The 16,931-nt window shown below is 33.7% G+C and overlaps 1 protein-coding gene across 2 annotated transcripts in view; it reads left to right on the forward strand.

The window, feature by feature from the left end:
• Positions 1–15,588, forward strand: part of Ostn (osteocrin) — a 39,357-nt gene extending 23,769 nt beyond the window's left edge. For both annotated transcript variants that reach the window (XM_070028694.1, XM_070028695.1), the window contains 2 exons: positions 10,648–10,740; positions 14,900–15,588. In XM_070028694.1, coding sequence (XP_069884795.1) covers positions 10,648–10,732 — 85 coding nt within the window. In that variant the 3' untranslated portion in view covers positions 10,733–10,740; positions 14,900–15,588. The remainder of the gene's footprint in view (positions 1–10,647; positions 10,741–14,899) is intronic.
• Positions 15,589–16,931: the final 1,343 nt, after the last annotated feature.

Below are 16,931 nucleotides of genomic sequence, written 5' to 3' on the forward strand. Positions count from 1 at the left end.
TCATTGAAGGATGATTAGATACATGAAAATTGTAAGAATCTATTTTCTCACTATAAACCATACTTCAGTAATTGGTCATTCTTATAGCCTAAACCACGACTATTATTCAAGCTTTTGGTTTCTCAGCTCGCGCTCATTTAAAACCAGGAAATTTCAGTGGGCAGGGGGCTGTGGCCAGTTTATTGTCAGCAGGGGTCTGCCTTTTGTCTCCTCCAGAACTGGCACTGGTGTAACCTTTTACTCAGCTGCAATGTTTGAACTGTAAAATTTTACCTTACGTGTTACTATTTTCCTATCGTGATGTGGTTTTAGGTAGGAACTGGCCCCTTGTTAATATCCAAAGCTGACTTTTTATCATGACATGTTTTGTGTTCATCACTTCCTTTCCATTGGGAGCATTGTAATCAGCACCCTGGCCCCCAGCAGCTGCCTCTCTGACAGGGCTATGGTGCCCTACATCTTCATGCTGTCTTTTTGGCTTCTTTCTGTAAAATTTTGCCCCAATATCAGAGTCCTACTAAGTTCACTCCATCCACCACACTGGCCCTTGTGACAAGGTCCCTATTAGGATTAAGATAGGCCCAGGCTATTCACATGCCCCATATCTTTGGCTTTGGTTGCTCAGAATAAAACCATTCCTTATGTGGTCATCTCTTTACATTTCCACAGCTCAGTGCCTATTGGATTTTGTAGACAGTATTTATTTTCTCAGGTCTGTCAGGTGTCCCCAGTAGTCTGTTTGAAGCCATCCACTCTCCCGCACTCCCCAACTCCCAGTTAAAATGCAGAAGAAAAATGTCATTGGTCTTAAATAATAACCTACTTCTAAGATCCTAAGAAATTCCTTTATCGTGACCTGGGCAACATCAACCTTATTGAGTTAGGGTTGGGAAAAAAAGTAACATGTAGCCAACTCCTTTTCAAATACCACATAGACCTAGCATCACACATAAGGATGCAACTAGTGACTTATTTTTTAATTCCTCTGATCTTTTTTAGACACCACCAAAACTTAAAAAAGAAAATCCTATTTTAACATTCTGATTCATTCTTTTTTTTCAATTTCACAGCTCCTTAGTCTCACAGGCATTATGAATCCCTGTTCTGTTGTTGTTAGTTTGGTTTTGGTGTTGATCCTCGGGCTTGAGTTTAGGGCCTATGCACTGTCCCTGAGCTTATTTGCTCAAGGATGACACAGTACCACTGGATGACACAGTACCACTTGAGCCATAGCTCCACTTCCAGATCTTTTGGTGATTAATTGGAGATAAGAGTCTCATAAATTTTCCTGCCAGACTGGCTTTGAACCATGATCCTCAGATCTCATCCTCCTGAGTAGCAAGCTTTACAGGTATGAGCCATAGTTCTCAGCTATGGGTCTCATTATTGGTGTATCCTCAGAGAGATAAAAGGCATTCCCTGAGTCTTCTACCCACAAAGTATACATCAAATCATTTAACTACAAGTCTAATAACTTCCCCTTTAAACCTACTCCCCATAAAGAATTTAAAATTCTGTATTATGAAGATGCTTATCAGGACACATTTGAGAATAGTGGTATCAAGTTCAATTTGTCAGATATAATTGTCTTTCATGATGACAATACCAAAGACTAAGACAAAAACCTTAACATTTTTTTTCCTTTCAATTCTCTGTGAAGCAGCATGGCAGCCAGGCCAGCCTGCACATCTCATGGTTTTTGTTCATTCTTCACTGACCTTATTTGCAATGCCCCAAGGTGGTAGTTCAAACTGGGCTCTGTTTCAGATGTGAACGGCAGGAAAGGATTCAGAGTTGGGTGCCCTTTTTGCATGCCTCCTTCTTCTTAGTTAACAAGCCTGGCAAGGCAATGGGAAAGGCCCTTAGGCATAATGATCTCAGGCCATTCTTGCCAGTAAAAACTACTTGCTATTGCCAACCTCTCCTCACCTCAGTTCAGCAGCACCTGATGAGACAGTTCTTTTACCTTTTCCCCCTGCCCAACCTATTGATGAAAATAAATTTAAAACATTCTCCTAAAAGAGAAATTACATAGGATTCCATACATAGGATTATAATGCATATTACCCATCTTCCAAAAGGAAAAGTCTGTAAAGTATTTTTGTCTAGACCCACCTATTGAATAGTAGTTTTAAAACTTTCCCAAAGATCTTCAAGTAGGTTCATGAGCCAAGTGAATGTATGTCCCTTCTGTACTATACTACAACTCTGTAGCATCTTCAGTGAACCTGGCCCCAGGTTCCTTAATAGTTACTTAGATCTCATTATTTTATTCCAGTGCTGGTGATTTCTTTCTGAACGACTGTTTATATGGTCCATTCCTAGGGATTATAATTCACACACACACACACACACACACACACACACACACACACACACACACACACACACACACACACACACACCACAAAATCTAATAGTCTACTTTAAATTTAATTACCATTCTGTGGAGTTTATTTCCTTCTTATCTTTTGCAAGGTCTTGCTGAGATTTTTTTTCATTTTAATTGGCTTACACATATACTATGTGACAAATCTGAGTAATTTAATACAACTGTATGCATTCTTTATTATCATAGCGTTACTCTAGGGTTACGATGAATTTGTTTATCAGGGCGGTTGTCATTGGAATACTCTGCTAGGGATGGAGTATCCACTTCCAAATCTGGGCTCCTCACTGGTTATTGGCAGGAGCTCCTCTCTTTGCTGTGTAAATTGCTTTATAAGGTTGTTAGACTGTACTTAGGAAATGGCCGCTGGCTCCTCTCTCTTCTTCCACCAGCTAATGACCCAACAAAGCTAGGTAGAAGTTCTTACAGCTTTTATTTCTTTGCTTGCGGTCATTTCCACAGCATTCTTGGTTATACTGTCAGCTCTGTCCAGGAGACTTAATTGTGGCAGGATTATGGCCATACTGGAATCTGATTCTTTGCTAATGTCCTCATATACACTTTATACTATTATCTAGTTCCCTGATTTCCTGAACTAAATTACTGAACCAGTGAAAGGAACATTCTGTATTAGCAGCACTCTGCTTCTCCTTTTGGACAACACACACACACACACACACACACACACACACACACCAAGAAAAGAAAGTTACACTTTGACAACATTAATAATCCTAAGTATAAAATTTCTACAAGAGGTAGCAAAAGAAAATCCATTAATATATTATAAAGGCAATGTATATTCATGGGTTTGCCATAAAAATAATACATAATGTTGGCATACTTTAGAAAAGTAATGGAATTAACAAACCAAAGAAATAAGCTAAATATCTCAATAAGTAGAGAAAAAGTATTCAGTAAATTAATAACAAAAGCAAGCTTATTATCATTAATATCAATTACAGGGCTTTCTGTAGTCAAGTAAAGGACACCTATTAAAAACACCAACAACACATTTTCTTAAACTTACCACAAATCTAACTAGGTCCTTTGCTCTCTCTCTCTCTCTCTTTCTCTCTCTCTCTCTTTCCTGTCTCTCTTTGGCTTTCTTGCTTTTATTTTCTTTCTTGTTTTTCTTTGGGGGGGGCATATTTAGATTTGACTTATGGCCTTGTGTTTGGTAAGCAAGCTAAGATCATCTCTGTGGAGAAAACAGTGTATTTAAAGATTGTATAAATGATAGTGATTTTGATAGTAAGACTCAATATCATAAAGATTTGAGTTTCCATATACTTATTTTGTCCCTAAGAATCAAGACAATTCTAGCCAAAACTGCAACAACATTTCCATGAAATTTGAGTTGAATCTATTATTAGGATGGAGATGATTCTGAAATAAGAAGCAAAATTATTGATGTGTTAAAACATTAAAGATTTATTACACAGTAAGAAAAATTAATTGCAGTTATGTAATTGACAAAAATCTAACATTCAGAGTGTTCTAAGTTCTCCCACAACTCAATATTCAAAAGAAATACATGCTTATAGAAAAACAGTAAATTGAAACAAGCATTTCCAAAACTAAAGATCCAAACTAACGTAAAGGTAAACAATGCCACTAGAATTCAGAGAATATCAATAAAAACTTAAATAGGATGCTTACTAAGGCATCATATGGTCAAAATTAAAAACACAGCAAGTATTGGTATAGATTTGAAATCATAGAAATCATTATACATTGATCTCATGCAGTTACAAATAGTAAATTAGCACAAATTTAGAAAATAACTTGCTATGTAATAGTAAACCTTTAGTGAATACAAAGCCATGTTTAAAAAAATTTTATTGCTACAGTATATAACAACAATAAAAAGAAAATACATTAAATTTTCATCTATTGCACACATGTCAATATCAAGAAATTTCAGACTACACAATATTTGCTGAAATGAAGGCAATACATGCATGAATCTTCTTACTTTTGCATCTTTGTTGAAGAATAATTGACTAAAAACTTTATATGTAGAACATATAACAGCATTTGATGTGTACACATTTTGAAATTATTGCCACACTCAAACAAATTAACACACCTATCATTTTGCACAACTATTTGCCTTTTTCATGATCAGATCACTTGAAATCTGGCCTCAGCAAATTTAAATATCCAAAACACATCATACAGACATGGTTTATATAGCTAAAAATATTAACCTGTGTCCCTAATAATATAGTAACATTACTATTATAGTCATATTAATTCATATACTAATATTACTATAGTAATCTTACTATTACTATAGTAATCATACTATAGTAATCTTACTATTACCATAGTGTTATGATTGATATAGTAGTAATGCTATAGTACTATTGCTATTATAATTATAATTATATATTACTATATAATAATATACAATAGTACAATCATATATTATAGAAGTAGTATTATAATTATTGTAATAGTAATATTATTGTCGTATTATGATTAACATAGTAATATTACTATATTATTATTGGTATAGAATTATTAGTACAACTGCTACTAAGGGTATTAATATTAGCTACTGTCATCTTGCTGTGCATTAGGATTTCAGTACATGATACACTTTAAGTACAACTTTAATGCTGCCTAAACCAAATAAGAGGTTTTTCAAGAATCATCACATAGATTATAAAATGAGGAAAGCGAAGATATGACTAGACTAAGTCTCAGTTGCTGAGGCAGAGCCACAAGAGCAAGGCACTAGGGAAAGAGGACAGGAGGATTTCTAAAGGCATGCCAATTTTCTATCTCTTATGCTCGTGCTATAAACAAGAATGTTCCCTTTTACTTTCTCCAATCTGAACCCAGGTAAATGCATACTCTTTTGTATATGTGAAATGATTTTCAAAATGTTGAAATACAATTTTTTTCTAACAGACTTTTTAGAATAATGAAATTACCCAAGAACATAAACAGTAAACAAAATCCTATTTAACACAGGAAGTCCACACTGTATTTTAAACAATCAATCTAACCATTCTGTTCATCTCAGTTTAATAGGCTATACCTTTAAACTACATGCAGAATATTTTTTAATGAAAATGCTTATATTTTAACCATGTCATACCATCATTTTGTCACAAGAGGGACTAAATAGTCAGAATGTACAGAATGCTTCACTTTTGATCTTAGAAATATTTCTTTAACCTCTATTTCCACACTGTATATTCTCATTCATGCATGTCTTACATAATATTACATGTGTATTTATACATTTCCTATCAGCAAAAATGTTGAAACAACTACAAGCTAGTTATTTTGTTTCTGAATTTATTAACATGATACAAAAAGTTTTAAATTACTAAGAGCTACAATGATTTTGTTTTATGGAAAAAATTGTTTTACTTCCATATTAGTGCAAAAAATTAAATGATGAGTGGATTTATATGTGTGAGAATATGTGCTTTTCAAGTTCACTATATAGATACTACAAACTTGTAAATAATCCCAAATCTGATAATATGAATCAAAGTAATTATGGATTCATTATTAGACTAAAGCCACACCCAGCCAAATTCTCTACCCACTTTGCCATCCTCTACTGTAAGGAAATGTAAATGTATATGTAGAAAAAGAAAGAAAACCATATACCTGGACACTTCATTGAACTTTTTAGATATTATAAAGTTCTCGGGTTGTAGAAAACTTAGTTATCTGAATACAATTGGACTGGGCTGCTATCAGTTAAAATGTATAAAATATCTTCAAGTATATTACCTCATTCACTCTATTCTTTGTAAAATGTAAACTTTAAGAGGTAATATTTGTCTTATTCATCACTGTATAACCAAAATAAGTACAAATATGCACAAATACATTCAAATATTATGTAACAAATAAATATGCTAAATGAATAACACCCTAAAAGATGAAAATAGTAGTTTTGGGGTTTTTTTTTAATAAAAAAAAGCCAGCAAGGCAGGAAGGCAAGAAAGCAAGAAGTCAGGATGGGAGAGAGGGAAGAAGGGAGAAAGGAAAGAAGGAAGGAGAGAAGGAGGGAGAGATAGAGAAGGAGAAAGGGAGAAATGGAAGGGAAGGAAAAAGGGAAGAAGGGGAAAAGAAGGATAGAGAAAGTTAGAATGACAGAATTGCAGATCAAAATGACGGTCATCACAGTTTGAGTACTACATTTCCTGGTTCCTAATTTTTTAGACAATATCTAGAATGAAAAAAGAGGGAAAAAAGAAATGAGGACAGAGGGAAAAGAAGAGAAAAAGAAAGGAAGAGATGGTAGGAAGTTGCTGTTCTGCCTTCAACACTACAACTGCTGCCTTTCATTTGCTGGAGTTTGAAAGATCTGACTGTTGTAAAGCAAAAGAAGAAAAATACTATTTTTAATCTTAATTTTGAAAAAAATAAATTGGTAGTTAGGAACCAATAAAATATTGTGCTTTGAGCTATCTAGTTTGTAAGCGCATCATATGTTTCTTTAAAAAGTAAAATGATTATTTTTCATGGCACCATCTATTGAAATGATAACATACACAATCTCTCAGCTGCTGTTTGTTCCTCTTTTAAGTCTTTCAACCACCTGGAAAGGTTTGGTGGTTCACTTCCTCTTCCTATTAGACTAAGTCTACCCTTGAACTTTCTCCTCCATCTCAAGTGGCTTTTTTTGCCTTACCCATTTTGTAGTTATAATGATAAAATATTCAGAAAATGAATTAGAGGGTTAAAACCCCCACTATATATTATATATTAGCCCCATTATATTTGGACACAAAAATCACTTGGAGAAAAATCGTATTATCATCTCTTCTTAAAGACTCTAGTAACTAGATTGGATCCACTCGGATAATAACACAATAATCTTCTTACTTCGTGGATCTCAAATCTAATCCTGTCTGCAGAATCAGTTTTGCTGTGTGAAAGGACATATGTTCAAATTGAAAGAATTATGGCATGGACATCAGGAGAAGCCATTCTTCTGACTACCACAGAAAAATAACTGCTTCAATTCAGAATTATTTAAAATAAAGATTTAATTTCCCAACAGCCATTATTTCTATTTACATCAAGAACTTAAAGCATGAGTCACATGCCTAGTTTTGTTAATGATTCTTAATCATTCATTTTAAGCTAATTTTACAAATTGCACATTTCCCATCTGATTAACCATTTGCAAACTATGTAGTCAACTTGGGCCCTCAATGGATGAATGGATGGAGAAAATGTGGCATATATACACAATGGAATTCTACTTCCATTAGAAAGAATGATATGATACCATTAGTAGGAAAATGGAAAGAATTGGAAAAAAATTTATATTAAGTGAAGTAAGCCAGATCCAAAGAAACAGGTTGCATGGTTTCCCTCATTTGTTGTAACTAGAATGTGCCTATAAATCTACAAGTAAACATGCTGGATGGTTTTTAAAAATGCACTAGGATGTGATAAATTATACCAGACTCTAGATATTTACACAGTGAGACCAAAGGAGGGAACTCCAAGAAATAGAAACAAGAAGTTTTTGTTACTTTTTTTGTTTTCTGCACTTCTTGTTTTGTATGTAAATGTATCTGTTTGGGGGAGGGTAAGGGAAGGACACAGACATGGTGGGACAAAGTGTGAACAAATGTAGTAGTGATACTCACTAAGCACTATGTTGAAGATGAATCATACAACTTGTGGAGACGAGAAAAGAAAAACGGAGAAAGCAAGGGAAGAGGGACATTGTCCAAAAAGAAATGTACTCTTTACCTTACTTAAGTAACCATAACCCCTCTGTATATCACCTTTATAATACCAATTGAAAACAAAAAAAGAAAGTCACCAAAAAAGTGCAAACAACAAGCACATCTTAAAGGGGTATGTTTCTAGATGTTTGAAGAGCAGTATTGGTAAAGCTATGGTAGAAGTATGCTTTAACTGTTTTTTGTTTGGTTTGGTTTTGGTTTTCCCTTGATTTATATTTAACTAATCCAATTTCTGACTAGGACTCAAATTCTTATGAGATCAAGACCAAGAGCCAGCCAGATGTTGGTGGCTCACACCTGTAATCCTAGCTATTCACAAGCATGAGCTATAAGGATTGTAGTTCAACATCAACCCTAGCTGTGAAGTCTGCGAGATTCTTAACTTCAATTAGCCACCAAAAAGCCAGAAGTGGAGTAATGGTTCAAGTGGTAGAGCACTAGCTTTGAGCAGAAAAACTAAGGGACAGCATTCAAAGCCTGAGTTCAAACTTCAATATAAACACAATTAAAGAAAATAAATTTAAAAAGAGCCTATTTAAATGAACGGTGAATGTAAGCCAACAAATAAAGGAAGGCTACCTTATATAAAAAGTATTATATAGATCACTTACTCCTAAACATTTCGGGTAAGCACTATAGCAAGTGCCATGGCTATTTTTATCATGTCTGTACGCACAACACTCAGCACAGCAGGTGGCAGGTAGGTGTGCTTCAGATCAATAATTTTTTGAATAAATTAAGCAATGCTTATATATTGTACATGTATAGTCTGGAAATAAAAGCCCTTTATATTTCCATTTTTCTCTATGGTCTTCAGAACCTTTGAATAATTCTACCTAATCAAGCAGTTAGGCTCATAGACCTGGGTTTTCCTATGTTCTATTTAAATTTGAATGCTGACTTCTTTTTTTTTGTTAAAACAATTTTTTTATTGCTACACCTTCCTTTATTTTTCCCCTACCATCCCTTTCCTCTCCAACTCCTCTCACCCTCACCCCCAATGCAATGTTGTGAAGTTCATTTTCAACATACTGTCTTGTACATCTCATTGTTACAATGGGTCATCCTGTATCCTCATTTCAGCATTTTGTTATTTCCCTTCACCTCCACTAATTAGAAAAATGTATATACAAGATGCAGGGCACCGGAATCAAATACAGTGTCAACAGGGGTTGTACCATGGGGGATGAACATAAAAAGAAACAAAAAAATCACATAATACATTATAAGTATATTTAAAAGAATAGCAACAAAGATAAAACCTTTTGTGTCCCTATCTTGGGGTTCATTTGGTTTAGTATCAAGTTATATGGTCATATGTACACAGCTTTTGACCTTTTCTGCTTGTCCTAGACATATACTAGTTATTGCAGATAAGGGAAACTATGGGACCTAGGTTTCTTTGAGACTGGTTTACTTCACTTAACATAATTTTTTCCAACTCTTTCCATTTCCTTTCCATTCATCTACTAAGTGGCATCTGGGTTGGTTTCATATCTTAGCTATGGTGAATAACACTGCCATAGACATAATTGTGCTGGTAGCTTTAGTGTGGCCTTGTTTGTGATCATTTGGGTTAAATGCCCAAAAGTGAGATGCTGGGTCATAGGGGAGCTCTATGTGGAGTTTTTTGAGGAACCTCAATACTGCTTTCCAAAGTGGTTGAACAAGTTTACATTCCCACCAACAATGCAGTAGGATTCCCTTTTGGCCACATCCCCTCCAGCATCTGTTGTTATTAGATTTCTTGATGATAGCAATTCTAACCGTGATGTAGAATGGAAGAAAGACAGCCTCTTCAGTAAATGGTGCTGGAAAAATTGGTTAACCACCTGTAGAAAACTAATGCTAGATCCCCATATATCACCCTGCACTTGAATCAACTCTAAATGGATCAAATGAATCAAAGACCTTGAAGTCAAAGCAAACACCCTGAAAACATTACAGGAAGGAATAGGAGAAACTCTAGGGCTCCTTGGCACAGGTTGAAATTTTCTTTAAAAAAGACCCAGAAACACAACAAATGGGACAAATGGGATTGCATGAAACTGCAGAGCTTCTGCCTGGCAAAGGACATAGCAAGCAAGATCAATAGAAAGTCCACAGATTAGGAGAAGATCTTCACTAACCATACAACGAACAAGGGCCTCATATCTAAAATACACTTAAAACTCAAAAAATTAAATCCCCCAACAACAAATCCTCAAAGAAACAACCACCCAATTAATACGTGGGCTAAAGATTTAGAGACTTCTCTGAAAAGGAAATAAGAATGGGCAATAGACACATAAAGAAATGCTCAACTTCTCTAGCCATAAAAGAAATGCAAATAAAAAAACATTGAATGCTGACTTCTTTAAGCTTTAGTTTTCTCTACAAATGTCCAAAGTCCAAGAATGGCAACTAGAGAATGGTAACTATTTCAACTCCTGAAAAACTACTTGAAGTAGAAAAAATAAAACTAATGACAAATAACTTGGACTTTATCTTTAAAATGTTCTTCTTGGTTTGTTTCAGGAAAGTAGTAGATCATCCAAAAAAGCGATTTGGTATCCCCATGGATCGGATTGGTAGAAACCGGCTCTCAAATTCCAGAGGCTGAGTCCAATTGTGAGTACAATTTGAATAAGTAGCAATATCTGTATTCGATTTTACATTTCACAATAGACTAGTTGACAGAAATTTACTTATAAATCTCTGTTTTGGTTTATTATCTTACATTTCACCTTTTCAAACATTTCTCTATTCAATTGGTATACTGATACTAAGAAGCTTTTAGGGCTGGAAAGGTTGCTTAGTGGTAGAGTGCCTGCCTTACATGCATGAGGCCCTGAGTTCGATTCCTCAGCACCACATGAGCAGAAAAAGCTGGAAATGGCACTGTGGCTCAAGTGGTAGAGTGCTAACCTTGAGCTGAAGAGCTGAGGGACAGCACCCCACACAGTTCAGTCCCCACAACAAAAAAATTAAAAAAGAAAAAAAAAGAAACTTTTAGAAAGCAAAGTGCATCTTATCCTTTAAAAAATTCACATTAACATTTCATTCCAAAAATAAAAACTCAGATTTAGTTATTTGGGACAGACTATGTAATTATTGACCATTATATGCAAGTCAGGGTTGAAATGACAACACAATAAATTTTCTTCATAAATATACATGAATGTAGACCAATCCCTTTGGTATTTCCTCTCAACACCTTTCATTCCCAGTAGTTACAACACACTGGAACTGCCTTAATATTCTCATGCTATAGAAAAGATAACTCTCCCTTTGCTTCTCTCATGATGACCTCCGGACCTTAATACAGACACTCGAAAAGCATCATATTAGCCTGATCCTCTCATAATTGAAATAATTCAAGTTTTTCTTTCTCCTCAAATGCATTAAAGCTATAAAGAAATGCCAATGTTTTGTCATAATACAGGGATTTGTTCATTAATGATATTCTACCATTTTCAAATGACAGTAAATACAGGAGAATTGAATTCTGTGAAGAATCTACCATTAGAAGAGTATCATCTGAAAAAATCAGATTAAGCTATTTTTCTTTCCTTTCAAGAAATATAGTAAGTGTAAGTAACTATTTGAGATTGTTAAAGCATTGCCATTTAAGTGGGAATTAGCTAATTACAACTATAACCTGTTGAAATCAGGGCCACATCTTCCAGTTTATTGACATTTTAACACTATAACTCCGCAATAAATGGAGTAAGTTTGAGTCAGGTACCAGTAATCCTAGCTACTCAGGATACTGAGATCTGAAAATCTCGGTTCAAAGCCAGCATAGACAGGAAAGTCCAAGAGACTCGTCTCCAATGAAGCACAAAAAAAGCCTGAAGTAGAGATGTAACTCAAGTGGTAGAATGCTAGCCTTGAGCAACAAAAGCTTAGCAACAATGCCCTAGTCCTGAGTTCAAGCCCAGGACTAGCACAAAAAATAGTAAATGAATAAGTTTATAAATATAATTATATATATGTATACTTTTACCATGCTTAACCTTCTTTAACATTTATGAACTCAAACAAAACAAGCTTGATAAACAAATTACAAAGGACATTCATTTTTACATGAATACTCATGATTTCTGTTCTTAGATCCTAAAATCCAGGGAAATCTATTAAACTATGAAAAAATATTCAGAATAATTTTGTATGGAGTCTAAGATAAGCATGGTGTTCCTCGCTTAACAGACTTGGTTGATTCTCTTGACAATTACTGTCTACACTATTCAAACCTAAAGACAGTACTATCATTGAAAAGTAAGTTTAGAAAAGAATCTGGTAAGGGGAAACAAAGGAGGAGGCAACAATGCTTCATAAGAAATGTACTCATTACTTTGCTCATGTAATTGTAACCCCTCTGTATGGTATTTTCACAATAAAAAAAGAAAAAAGAAAAGAATCTAACATTATAAACATTCTTTCTCTTTTGTCAATTATTGTGCATTCAGCATCTCAACCAATATGCTTCTACTCATTATTATCACATTTTCACCAAGACTTCTTTGAGTTTTTTTAAATTTCTTGTGAAATTTTTCTTTTTACATAAATAACAAACCCCACAAAATTCTTTTGATTGCTATTCAAATTTTCAAATTTTTTGTACTGTATTCTTTCCTACTATCACAGTACCCTTGGAATCAAACATGGATGCATGAAGTGGGGTGTGGTTCAAGGGGTACAGTACTACCTTTGAGCAAAATCTAAGGGATAGTACCCAGGCCATAAGTTCAAGCCTAACAGTATGGAAACACACACACACACACACACACACACACACACACACACACAATATAAATGCAATATGTGCCCTACTAGACAAAATTTGAAATATTTAATAATGTTTATACCTTTCATTGCTAAGTATTTAGAAATTTAATTATCAAAAACATATTTAATTCAATCCCAATTTCTTTTCTAAAACTATCTCTAAGTAGTTGTATAAGGAAGAAATCATTTAACAGAGCAGTGAATGAATAGAATGCATCTGGTTCTGTCTCCCCCTTCAAAAATCTCATCCCCCTTCGACCCACCCTTTGCTTTACATTTCCTCATTTTGTAGTATATAACATGAATTCTCATCCTTCCCCTGATCCTCACTTCATCGTCTCTTCCCACTTGGCCGCGCTCCCTGTAAATACCCATTTCTTGATGCTTATTTTGTTGGGCTTTGACTTTGTCTGTCTAAAATAATTGTACTATTTGTGCTTTCCATAGTGTTTATTATAGTTCAGCTAACTCATTTGGAACTGCTTGCATTCCACCAAGCATGTTTGCTTACAGAATTTTAGGCACATTGTGTCTTCCACTAATGAGAGAAATCATGCAACCATTGTTTCTCTGGGTCTGACTCCAATTCACTTAATATAATTCTTTCCTTCTCCTTACTCACGGTACAATACTATTCTTTCTAATGGATGAGTAAAATTATAATATATATATATATATATACTACATTTTCTTAATCCATCCATCAAGGGTTATCTGGGCTGTTCTCATATTTTGGTTTCAATGAACATGAAAATTCAGAAAACAAGTGCTATGAGAGAAAATGTATTTACCCAAAATTTTATAAATTTTCAGCCAATTGAAGCAGATCCTAGGTGGCCAGGGCCTTTAAGCTTCTACACCAACATCCTCTTCATAACCTATCATAACCTGTCAGGTGCTATTGCTAAATTGTCCTTGTGGTGTACTAACATCCCTGATCATACATTTCTGAGACAAATAGAAATAGAATTCTGGAAATCTTTGTTCTACTTCTGTGAATGTCAAAATATTGTTTATTTCATCATGTTCAGTTGTAAATTTTCACCTTCTGGATTTTATTTTGAGACTTCTCACTCAAAGTGAAACTAGTACCTCCCCATAGATGTATGGTTTGGTTTGAGGTCAAACCTAGGCACAGCTGCTGTGTGCTAGCTAGTTTCCAAACTCATGTCAGTCTCTTCTCCTTAGAAAGGATGATAACATGACATCTATATGCTCTCCTTTCCAAATCATTAATATTGTACAAATGTTTTGAGATTTTAACTGGCCTTTTCTCTCATGAACTCAGACACAAAGAAATAGATTGTGGAGAGTGTCACAGCTTTCCTTAAAGCAATGTCTCTACCATTGAAATCAGGATATTATTGATGAAATTTGAAAACTGACCTCTAAAGATTTTGTTCTTATGGCAATGTATATGAAGACTATTCATTTAGTAATATGGGGCATACATTACCTGTTCTATCCATTTAATATTTTTCCTTAAGGAAATGTTGACACTATCATTCATAGGAATTAATATGATGGAAATGCATCAGGAATAGCACATGTAAACAGCAGTTTGTGGCCGGATTCTTTTAACATGAGAAAACTATAAAACAATTATCAACAGAAAGTAACATACAACTTTTCTTTACCATTCTTCTTTTTGACATGGAAATGGCCTTGAACCAATAAAAACATTTTACAATAGATAGGTGAAGAAAGGAGAAAGACGTGTCATAATTTTTGTTTATATTTGAGCATAAACACTTAGCTTAATACTTGTTTTAAGTATTTAAGTATGTTAATAAACAAAAATACTTGTTTTAATTTATCTTGATATGAAATTATCATTTTACATTATTATTTTCAAAAGGAAAGTAGGACATATAAATGAAAACTCTAATGTGCCAACATGTAATTTGAAGCTTAAGTCTTTTCTACTAAAATAGAGGGCTTTTCACCTGACTCTAGAGGTCTTAATTACTTTTAATCATTTCAACCTTTGATTTTGCAGGTGCAACTTCCTTGTCTGAAATTACACAGAAATATGGAAGATGCTTCATGAAGTCTTTTAATACCCCTTAATGATTAAACTTTTAAGGAACTGACCATCTGCCAAACATAATAATGGAGAAAATGCATCAGATGAAAACCGAAAACTCTTGAATTTAAATAATTGACCTTCATAAAAAAATCATGTTTTTCAGCTACCCATAATGCTTTTTAGAAACCCACTTTTTAATGATCTGATTAATTCAAGTGAAAAAAATGTACATGTATGTTACTTAGAATATATAATGACTTTATATGTCATTTCTTACCTTCTATAGGAAATCATCTACATGTTGAGAATCTTCAAGTGTATGTTAAAAAATAAATAAATAAATGTTCCTTATAATTGTAGTAGAGACTGTAGCAAAGAGAAAGGAACATTGAAAAAATAACCAAAAACATTCTTCAGAAATTTGTGTTAGATTGATAATTATGTTACCTGCAGGACTCAGAGTTTTAAAGAATTATTTAAAAAGTAATTATCTATCTTTTCTGTCTTTCCCTAACTTTCTGATGAACTATGAAAATGTTTCTCATTTCTTGAAAGCTATTACTTTACTTTTTTCTCCCAACTGAGTATTTTCAAGTATCTAATCAATTCATTGCTGCGTTGTGCTTTGACAAATGACATTAAAATCTACTTTCACTGAAAAGTTTCTCTGGCAAATAAATTAGATTAACAAATTTACTTCCTACTTTTTATTCAAAATTAGACTATAACAATCAATTTAATTAAATAGAACACAATATATTGATGTATGCTCTATGCCACTGGGAAATGGGCTTACCTCAAAAAAGTGGACTAAACTTCAGTAAAGCAATCTGAAATATTTTTCTTCTCTTATAACTGTTTTGTTACATATTTCAGTTTCCTCACAGCTTTATAAAGAACAGCAAATAAGGTAGCAATATACTATTTTAAAAGGGGTCTCTTTAATGTAAATTAAAACATAATTTCTGATCAGAAGATGACGACTCATCTCATTTAGTAGTTCCATTTGTTGACTATCAATAAATCCACTATACTCTACTGGGAATCCACTAACTGGAATGAATTTTTTGTTCTGTTCAAAAACACATTACCTTTTATTCATTGTTCCTATATAGAACTCTGTAAAGCAAATGAACATGTGGTTATTACTTTCTGAGTTCTTTACATGGCTAACTTTTCATGAAGGACATTCATTTCTAACTACATTAGCCATAAAAATGTATGCTCAAAATTTTAATTAACCCATTTGTAGCTTTAGAGAATCAAATTTCTTACAGTGAAATTTTTTAAAAGGACTTAATGGAATCTTTTGAAAAAAACAGACATTAGAAGCTGTTTGAATGGCATAATCCCTTATGCTAATGGTTTAAAAGACTTGAAATTGTCCACATGAGATGATGAAAACAGGAGTTTTTCATCTTTTTTACAATACCTTTGTGTTTGTATTTAAAACTTGTGTTAATCCATAGAAATATTGTCAGACATTATCACATTGCTAATATTTATTATGTACATATGAATTACTCCTAAACAAACATAGGAAACACTGAAGGCATGTTTCCTAAATTAGTCACTGTGTGTGTGTGTGTGTGTGTGTGTGTGTGAGTGTATATATAAAAGTGCTTTGGTTGAAATAGTTATTCAATATATGCAATATATTCAATATATGTGAATACATATATGTTTTACTCTCTAGTTTAAACAGTATTGTTCATTCAATGTCATGATATCACTGTATTTTTAAGCACCACACAATTAATATTGTGTAGTTAAATCTGCATTTCTTCCCTATGCTGTAAATAAGACAATGTATATAAATGTACTCTCATTAACCTTTTTTATTATAAAGATATTTGACCATAGGAAAATTTAAATCAAAACAACACTGAGATTCTCCCTCACCACAGTCAGAGTGGCCATTGTCAAGGAAACAATAACAAAATGTTGGAGAGGATGCAGCCGAAGAGAACTCTTACACTGTTTGTGGGAATGTCGACTTGGC

This window comes from Dipodomys merriami, unplaced genomic scaffold (genome assembly GCF_024711535.1).
Source record: "Dipodomys merriami isolate MVZ:Mamm:240054 unplaced genomic scaffold, mDipMer1.0.p SCAF_2, whole genome shotgun sequence".
NCBI classification, from domain to species: Eukaryota; Metazoa; Chordata; class Mammalia; order Rodentia; family Heteromyidae; genus Dipodomys; species Dipodomys merriami.